This window comes from Pempheris klunzingeri, chromosome 9 (genome assembly GCF_042242105.1).
Source record: "Pempheris klunzingeri isolate RE-2024b chromosome 9, fPemKlu1.hap1, whole genome shotgun sequence".
NCBI lineage: Eukaryota > Metazoa > Chordata > Actinopteri > Acropomatiformes > Pempheridae > Pempheris > Pempheris klunzingeri.
Window position 1 is genome coordinate 24,349,215 of NC_092020.1, and position 10,327 is coordinate 24,359,541.

Below are 10,327 nucleotides of genomic sequence, written 5' to 3' on the forward strand. Positions count from 1 at the left end.
CGTTTTTGGAGGACAATAATATGCGTTTTTTGTTTTTTTTTCCTACCCTCCCTCCCTTTTCCATGTTCTCCACTTCTCCCTCGCAGGCCACAAGTGTTTGATTCGCTGTCTGGCCGTGCATATTAATGAGAGGAGGACAGCGGGCTGCTTTTAATAAGAGCTGCAGCCTGCCTCCCCTCAGAAAGAGAGAGAGAGAGAGAGAGAGAGAGAGAGAGAGAGGGAGCTAAACGACTGATTGGAGGTTCATCCAAGCGCTCAGGGCGCACAGGCGGAGTTGCACAATCAGCGCTCCAAAGGGACTCCAAAAGGCAGAAAACCCTCAGCGCTCCTTCAGATCTGACAACAGTCTCTGCAAGTGGATATTACTCGCGCCACGGAAGACTTTTGTTGATTTTTTTTTTGTTGTGAGTGTGTGTTTGCTCGCCGAGGCCGTTTGGAGAGCTCGGATTTTGAGGAAAAACATCTTTTCTTTTCCACTTGAGAAGACATGCATCGGTGCACAGCGGTGCTACTGTTGTTAGTGGTGGCCTTATACTTCCTGAGCGCAGAAGGTAAACTTAAATGCTTTTTCACTGCTTCATTTTTAGCTTCACTTTTGTCATTGTGGTTGTTTTGCGCTAAGACCATGGTGATGTAGCTGAATAGCAAACAATAGGTGCAGACATATATGGTTTTTTCTTTGTTATGTGTGCATGAAGGGCAGGAATTAAGCCCAGATCTCTCTTCTCCTCCCGTCCAGAGAAGTTGATGCCAAAACATCTCCAGCACAGTTTTGGGATAACAACAAGTCAAAGTGTCTCCAATATGTTTGCTTGCATCACTAATATACCACCTGCTGCATCTGATCACAAAACATCTCTTCAGTACTTTTCTTCACAAACACTGAGAACAGCTTAAAACTGGAGCGCAGAGATTAATTCAACTGGTGTAAAAAAAAAAAAAAAAAATCTGATCTCATCATGAGCCTCAAGTGGGCACCCACAAGCCTCTTTACACCCCGAACAGCACCCTGGGACTCTGTGTTTCTGGCAAGACAAGTGAAGCTCGCCATATGTAGCTGAAATAATTTAAAGTCAATACCCTTGGGGCCATGAGGAGGAGGAGGAGGAGGAAGAGGAGGAGGAGGGTGTTGGGGATTGGAAAAGAGGAAATCGATGGAAGAAAATGCCAAAGTTTTTCAGTGAATAACACATAAAACAAGAGCAACAGTTTGGACAAAAGCAATCTACAAATCTTAGATGTAGTCTGAGCAGAAGTGTTTGGGGAGCACATATTGTTCGGATGTGCTCACATGATTTGGGGAAAACAAATAAGTTACCAAACACCTTAAATTCAGCTTTTTGAAGTCCGTTAAATGTCTAAAATCTCTTTTCTTTCATGCATAGATTAGTTCAAATGTGTTAATATTCTCGTCACTCACACGGGAGTAAACAGGCTCTTGTCTTCAGGAAGGAGACCACAAGTGTTGGAGCTGTTTACCCCCTTTGAAACTCCATTACACAGTATGCAGAATACATGGATGCATTAACCTTAGTGTCTCCGCAGAGCTGCTGGCCTTTGTTGTGCAGGGCGCTGGCACCGCTGTGGGGCTTGTGACAGATTTAATGGTTGGTGGTGAGGCTGGATGGCAGGTGATGGATGGAGGAAACCTTGGACTATCCGGGTCATCACCTCCCCTCACAGATATACAACCCAGCAAAACTCATTTCCTCCTCCTTTATTCAGCAGCATAAAGTCACCACAAGCAGAAAGCCGCACCTCGAGAAGACATTGTACTGAAATGAATAAATGTTTAGATGCAGCAGACAAACAGCGTGGCTGTGTGTCTAAAAGTGGCAGGAGAGGTGTGTTTTCTGTTGAAGCCACAGGGTCTGCCTCCCTGTCGGTGCTGCGTTGGATAAAATGGCAACATGTGCACCAAACAATAGTTCTTAAAGTGGCATATAATCTATGTTGATGCGAATGATCCAGTGTTTCTCAACCCACACGTTTCCATTTTAGTAACACTTGTTGGAGATGATCTCTCCACTTTTGTTGTAATCGTCGTATTCAACATGTTTATATGTGAGTTAATCTTAAATTAGAGCACTGACTCTGTTGTGCTGCACTGTGTAAATGTATGAATTGAGGAGTTGGCTGAAAGAAACAGTGTTTGCAAAGCATGCGATGTTTCGACAGGCTTCAATATTGCAAATGGTGATCCCTTCTTGTCGGTGTGTGCTTTAAAGATAAACTGGGAACTGACTGAGAGCCAATTTGCTGTCAAATCACAGTGAATTAACTTCTGTATCACTTCAATGTCTGTGTCAGTTTCATAGCTGGAAGTAATTCTGAGACTGAGACTTTAATCAACCGTCACCCAATTCAGTTTCCACGTGATCACTTTCCATTATGTTTAAATCCCCTGTGCTACAACTTCGTTTTGTTTCTGTTTCTTGTTCGTTGTGATGGTTAAGCATCGGCCTGACGTGTGCGCGTCTCCTTTCTCAACAGCCTACAAGTGCAGGTGCACCAGAAAAGGACCAAAGATCAGATACAAGGATGTCCAGAAGCTGGAGATCAAACCCAAACACCCGTACTGCCAAGAGAAGATGATATTGTGAGTCATGCTTCTTTCTGCTGCTCTGTATCTTTCTGTCCATCTCTGCCCTTTCCCTCCTGGCCTCTTCTCCTCTCCTTCATTTTCTCCCCCTTTCCTCTGTATCCTTCCCATCTCTTTCTACGCTTCTTTTCAGTAATCCCTCGACCTTTTCTTGCCCATCTCCGTCTCCCTTCTTTCTCTCTCTTCCTCTAAGTGTTAATATGACATTATTTGTACCTGCCAGACACACAGATAAACACCTGTAACTGGGCCAAGACCGTCCTCCTAAACACCATTAAAATATCTGGCAGCTGAGCAGCTATTATCAAAACATCCTGCCGTCTGCGCTTAAAGCACTGAGGAGGATTTACAGTGTGGAGATAAACTCGTGATTTAATTACACCCAGCAGCGAGGGATGATTTACTCTCTGGTGAGGTGGGGACAAAGTAAGCACCGCTTTCCAGAACTTCCAAGCACTTTCAAGCACTTTCTACAGGACAGTCTGATAAAGTGTTTAGCATTTAAGGATAAATGAATGCATTAAGATCCTGTTGTGTGCAATGTGCCATTATCATCATCCCAAAAGATTCCTTCTTTCTGTTTGGAGGGACTTTTACACCCCAAAAAGCTATTATGTTCAATATGCAGCATGAGCCTCTCTGATGATAAGTGGGCCTCTGCTTCTAGAGGGCTTCAAACACACTCAAAGTAGCCCCGTGGCTCTCAGACAGACAAGACTTCTTTAAATAAATAAACATTATATATTCTACGTACGGTGTGTTTTTTTTTTTTTTACACTGTTTCTGGTTCATCTCTCAGCCTCATCCGTAGTGAGAAATGTGAGCTGTGGTTTCCGTGTGGAATTCATTTGAAGTTTCATGTCAAAGCTTCTCGCAGGAACAACAGATGGGGATGTTATGTCAGCCTCCCAGGAGTCGCTCTGGTGCCCACGGCTCAAACTCTGCTGCCACCTGTTGGCAAATCAAAATACCACAGGGAGAGTGTAGCCTGGCTGACAGCGGTGACGAGCTGACCGTGTGCATGAGACGTGTGGCATAAATGCTTTTAGGTGATGATATTGTCTCCTGTAGAGACAATAATGAAAGTCACCACACTATAAACTGTTATATTTCAGTGTTAATGTGATCTTAAGGTTAGGATTAGGGTCAGAGCGGGGTTTAGATACAGCTATGGTCAAAGTTAAACCTCTCGTTTGAGGTGTTTATGCTACAATTAACACATTTTACTAAAATTATACATGAAAATATGATTGATTCTGTTTTTTGTCTTTATTTAAGAAAAGACCGCGCACATTAATCGACATCATGTAAACATCATGTACCAGATTTAGCCACACAGGCTCATTTTCATCAGCAGTCCCTAACAGGTTGATGGTATATACATATATATTTATATATATAAAACATCTAATGATAAAGAAATAAAAGCTCACAGACAAAAGCACCTAAGTACAGACAAACAGTAAAACAGTGTCATGACCACTCCTCTACCTGTGTGTTTGCACACATGGGTGTATCGGGTTACAATAACATCATATAAATAGCACTTTTTAAAAATGGAGCTGATAAACTGGAGAGTGTACAGATTATGGCCGGAAAGCTTTTCAAATTAAGATTAGACTAAGCGGATTACATGGATCCTACATTTCAGTACTGACCTTATGTTTATGTCAGATTTCAAGCAGAAATGTTTGCAGGTTCAAACTGTATTTTAACTTGAGTATTTCTGGATTGGTTGGTCATGAAAAACAAGCAGTTTGAGGATGTTGGTTTAATCTTTAAGAGTTTTTGACATTTTAGTCGCAGCCTTAGAGGTGTTTTTAGAGCCGATGCTCTGTATAACATGAGCGACTGGTTCTCTTATGAATGTAACCAACACTGTGAGAGGTACTAGAGTCGGCCGACGCTAGCTCACAGGCCTGTTTCTGTGCGAATGTGGTACCCGCCGCGCAGCCATTATTTAAGGCTGCTCTATTAGCATGAGATGGGGGCCACCAGCCGCTGGTGCCCAGTGAAAAATGAGCCTCAGCGGGCTCCGGAAAGCTTCAGAAAGAAAGAGAGTAGGAGAGAAACGAGCGAGAGTCCCTCTCTGGCCTTTGTTGTGGCCGTTTGGCTCATGGCGCTCAGTTTGGCATTCAGAGCGACCACTCCTAAGCACACACACAAGCCCCTGTTTTCTCCTCATTTCTTTTCTTCCTCTGTATTTTTCTCTTCCAGTCAGTCTTTTTAACACTTTATCTTTCTGTTTTACATCAGTCCTCACCCTCTTTTTATTCCTATTGCTCGTTTGTCTTATTAGTGTACTTGCTTTTTTTTCCCTTCATCCATTTCTTCTTCTGTGTTTTTCTTGCCACTCTTTCTTCTTCCACCCTGTGTTCATCACATTTAAAACTACCACACTATAAAAAACACTAGGATGGGATCAGCGTTGTTGAACATGTAAGGAGCCTTTTAATGTTGTTTCCAGTGGGGATGGAGCTCCTTTTAGCGAGCTGTTATCCACTCTTTGTCAGTTTATTTCATGAGATAATCACATTGTTGTATGATAAATTTGAACCCACAAACAACTTGTGACTGCAGCTGTCAAATGAAAATATTTACCCCTTAATGTTGTGAAGTATTAAGGCACAGAAGAAGAAAATAATCAATCACTTTACTACCATTACTCCATTCCTGCTTCTCTTGCAGCCTGCGCTTCCTCCTCCTGCACTTATGATACTGTCTGTAAACTACATTAGCAGTCAGAGCCAGCGACTGCCCAGGTGAATTATAATGAGGAGGAACTGAAGCTCACATTAAACAGTAATTAGGTTAGATTTTGTCTCTGTTGAGCGGCCTTGGACAAACATTCAGGGTATGTTTATTACAGCCTTGCAGATATGAGTCCATTGGCATGCGTGCACACAAAAGCACTTTCATGTTCTCCGCATCAAACACACACATATACACACTCAAAGCTCGGTTCTTCCATTACAAAACATGTACAGCTGCCCAACTACACCTCAACAAAAGTGACAACTGAATGGGCAGGAAAATAGATGCAAAACTCTTTAATCTAATCCCTATGACCAGTGAAAGCCGTGTATTTATTGAGAGTCAAGTCTTTTCTCTTCTAGTAGACTCGTTTAACATTCATGGTTTGGGAAGCCTTTGAATGTGTCACTGGATGGAGAGGCCCCATGGCATGGTGGGTGTTTTTCCCACATTTCTCTTGTTTGGCCTGAATATGCCACATGCAGGCAGACTGTCTCTACCGTTGCTTTAAGCAGAGGGTTACCGACGGACCAACTGATTCAATGAGCCTGGATGTCACATTTTTCAGTGGCAGCTCCATAATATTACTCCACTGCCAAGTAACTGGCCGCCCTGTGCAAGCTGCTCTTTTGAATTGTGAAGGCATTTAACTCAGGAAATGTTATTGATGACCATGTAAGAGTAGCAGCTATGATTTGAGACGTGTGAAATGAGCTGCAACCTGACCAGTCTCCATTCAAATGATAGATGGGCTTTAAGATTGGGCTTTGAAATGCACCCAAATGAGTGTTTTTACTCTATTCAGCTCCACTGAAACTCACTGCAGCAAGTTGGCTCCTGTCGTTGATCTCAACCTTCTCTCAAACTGTGGAAGATGCTTTGGTTGTCTACTTCTTCAGACTGTTTTGCAGCCAATTACTGCACTGAGGGTCCAAATGTCAAATATGTATTGCTCAGTCTCTAGATTTGCTTCTCTGAGTCATTCTTCGGTCGTAAACATTTGACGTTTTGTCCTGCTGCCTTGTTATTCGGAGAGAATTGGTGCCTGTTATCGTTTTATTTTCAGAGCTGTAGAACTTGTTTAGAGGTTGGCTTGGATTCTTTTACTGTCTAACATCTCTTTTTTTTTTTAATCTGTTTTGTTTTTTGTCTCTTCTTTGCTTGCCCTCTCAGCGTGACGATGGAGAATGTGTCTCGGTTCAAAGGGCAGGAGTATTGTCTTCATCCCAAACTTCAGAGCACCAAGAATCTGGTCAAATGGTTCCGCATCTGGAAAGACAAGCACAGGTGATCAACTTTAAAGCATAACTTTATAGCTTTATCTTTTACATATTCTAGACTTGAAGTGACGTTACAAACGTTTAGGGACTCTTCCAGCACTCAGCCAGTAGCTGCAAAACGGGCTGCAATGGCTCTAATCTACTACCAGAGCTTGTTTTTGCCACTCACAGGCTCTGATTGTTATTCAAAGTGTCTGACAACATTATAGAAAGGACCTCTACAGAGAGAGCTCCAGAAACAGCCATTTCAAAGCCATTGATAAAAAAAAAAAACAGTTGCTGGTCAGTGAGAATAACTGTTTTTGTCAATGGAGTCTGGTTGCTTTGAACCAAGCAATAAAACAGCTGTTTCTGGTTAAACCAAAAGTCTGTCACAGGTCTTTCTCTGTAGGGATCCTTTCTGTAATGATGCTGCTGAATACTTAACTACGTTCACCAGCTACTCACCAAGACAGACACCATAAAGCTCTGTAGAGCTGAGAGAAACATCATCATGTGGTCCATTGTAACTATTCCTTATAGACCAAAACAGAGATAAAAGGACAATGAAAAGTGGGTTTGCATTAATCAGAAAGCCCGAAACACTCCAATGAATCCTAATGTTGCTGCAAGTGTAAAAATGTCTGCTAACACGTTCGCCACATATGGACCTCTTATAGCAGCCTCTGTTATCACTGACTCTGAGTCGCAGGTCACATCCAGTGTTGCTTCTCTGTGGAGCCTTATTGATTTGTTTTGTTGTTTGTTTCTCCTCTCACCGTCCCTCCACCACGGGGAGGTCAGAGATCAGGGTCAGCCACAGACAAATCCCCGTGGAGGAGACAGAGAATCAGTATTTTGCCGAGCACAAAAGAACATTTCCACAGGGACTCTGTAGGTCACAGGGTGATTAAATCTGTCCCTCCGCTTCCATTTATAAGGCCAACAAACTGAACACAAGAAACCTTTGATTTTCATTCGTGTAGGGACTAAAGGAAAGAAATACTGGTGATGCCGGATGAAAAAACTCAAGTCTGAAAGCAGCCAGACGAGAGAACTGCGCAAACGTTTGAAGTCGCCGAGAAAATAACTCTGTTCTTGTTTCCTCCTCAGAGTGTATGAAGCCTAAAACCACGGCTGCCCAGCACACGTGGATCAAGCAAGACATGAAAAAGACGACAATATCACCAGGACTGTTTTTGCGAAGTACAAGATGTAATCTTCAATCAAACTGTACTTCTCCCTCTTCTGCCTGAGATCTGTCAAGCGCATTAAGAGATATCTTTAGTTTGTATATAGGCTGGTGGGCTCGTTTTAGTCGGCCATCAATCTAGTTACAGTCACTCACCACTCCAGTCTTTACAACTGTAGTTATACTTGTCAAGTAGTGGACGAGACACCACCATCTGTGTTCAAACAGTTGTAGGTTTGTTGAGTTATTACTTAAAGGGACTTCTCTTTTGCTTTGGCTTTTAGGCTTCTTTCAAAGTGAAGAATGTGTAAGAATGTGTAATTTTAAAGAAACGGGCAAATCTTCCTTTGAAAAATACAATGTGGGTGTTTCATTGTTAAGATTCTCTCTACTTTGTATGCAATTTGACAGGTAGGACATTTGTACAATGCCAACACTTAGTATCTGGTCACCTGCGGTTAAGAGGTCATCGTCAAAATGCAGCGCTAATGGTTCTCAGCGAACTTTGGATTTTTTCTTTGGATAGAGGAGAGGCAGTGAGTATGCGGTTACATATAAAACAGAAGTTGCTATTGTTCAGTCAGATAGAGGAGATCTACCACTGTGTGTGCGTTTACCATGTCCGTGACGGTCATATGTGTCAAACAAACACGCTACTCTGCAACACCCATATTGTAAAAATGTGATCTAATTAACTGGCAGGGTGTAGTTTCAATAGATGTTAAAGAATAGTTCATTTGTGCCATTGCTACATACAGAACAGTCTGTGGATTGGAGTTCATTAAAAAAAAAAAAAAATTAAATATTTAATACACTAAGAAAGCAAGACTGTCTGCAGTTTACATCAACAAAGGACTATCTGTTATATATTTTCACCGGTTTAAGGATTGAAATAAATGTGTATTGAAGCAATATCTCATGCAAACTGCCTACATAACTAGAAATTCAGCTACAAATGAAAGCATCCTTAAAGGATAAGGCTGTTGATTTTTGTTCATGTTAACCAATATCCCTTGAAAATATCCAAATCAGCACCGTGTTACTCTGTCTCTTGGTACTCAAAAGACACAGAGTACTTAAAAAAAAGGCTAAATAATTTCCTTAAACAGCTGGGCACTGTAGGTTTTACAAAACGGCACTCAAACAGGAGCAAATGGTGCATTTGGTTAGGACTATTTTCAGCTGCGGATGAATATACGTTTAATACTCTACTGAGTAATTCCAAATAAACTACAGTGACCATGTTTAGGGGAACCATTTCAGCCAGTGCAACACAGTGGCTCATTGATGTGTTTTTAGTAGTTTTGGAGCTCTACAGTACACAGGGCTAAAATATAACGGGCCGTAAATCCACAGGCAATACTTGTTACTTGATCCATTGTTGTTGTTTTTTTTTTTGGGATGTGTTGACAATAAGATAAGAACAGAATATAATCCAACTTATTCTTTAAAATGAGCTGTGTGTGGACTGAGTTATTCTATTGTTATGCATATAAGCGTTAGACCAGGTTAGAAAAGCAGCAATTTGGCTGAAAGCTCCAGCTTACTGTCCGCATACAAAACAACACTGGTTAATTACATTACAGTATACAATTAGATATGCGGCATGCAATTCATTTGTACCGCTAATGATCATTTCAGCATCTCCTACACTCCTACGTGGGTGATGTCACTCTTTTACAATCTCATCTCTCCTCCCGTAGATCTCCTGAACAATACAGTCAAACATGTTTTTATTTTGTATGCTGTGGATACACTTCGTAATATGACTGTTGGGTGTTGTTTTGTTGCCACCAAACAGAATTCACTCGCAAATATATCTGCATATATACAAAAAACACCACATTTTCTTTACCTGTTGAAGAATGTGCATTACTCTTGTTTTATATCTTATATATAAATATATATAAAGAAGCATTTTGTAAATGGACCAGTATAGCCTATATGTTAGTGAGAATTCACCTTAAGACTTTATAGTGTCATGTATATTGTATTACTGCATTATAGTTGTTTTTGCTATTTAAATCTTTGGTTTGGTAACAGATATTTGGAAGGTGAGTGTTTGGACTGGCCCACCAAACACACAGTTAAACATTCCATTGAGTGTAAAACAATAAACACAGCAATAAAGTGTCTATAGAGCAGCTCATGTTTGCATTTGATTTTTTATTTATTTTTTATTATTTAAAATGTGTAATTGCAGCTGAAACAGAGAAGACAATGCTGTGACAGAATGAAGACGAAGACAGAGCTCGTTCAAAACTGCAGTGAGGCAAGGAGTCCATCAGGTGGCGGTATATACCAACTGATTTTTCTCTTTAAATCAGGCAAAGTGATAGAAAGAGTGATATAATGGATGTAAAGATTTCAGAAACTATGGTTTGGCCACGTGTAAATTATTTTGCATGCTTGCATACACTGAAAGACACCAATTCACAGACATACTGAGGTAATAAAGGCAAATAAATCACTATCAAAGTTCCCCGGGGAGATGCATGTAAATCAAGATCAATAAAACAG

At 41.2% G+C, this 10,327-nt stretch overlaps 1 protein-coding gene across 1 annotated transcript; it reads left to right on the forward strand.

Moving 5' to 3' along the window:
• Positions 1-203: 203 nt before the first annotated feature.
• On the forward strand, positions 204-9,956 carry cxcl14 (chemokine (C-X-C motif) ligand 14). The gene is made up of 4 exons (XM_070837232.1): positions 204-551; positions 2,494-2,599; positions 6,530-6,643; positions 7,729-9,956. The coding sequence occupies exons 1-4, from the start codon at positions 488-490 to the stop codon at positions 7,742-7,744; spliced, it is 300 nt and encodes a 99-aa protein (XP_070693333.1). The 5' UTR covers positions 204-487; the 3' UTR covers positions 7,745-9,956.
• Positions 9,957-10,327: the final 371 nt, after the last annotated feature.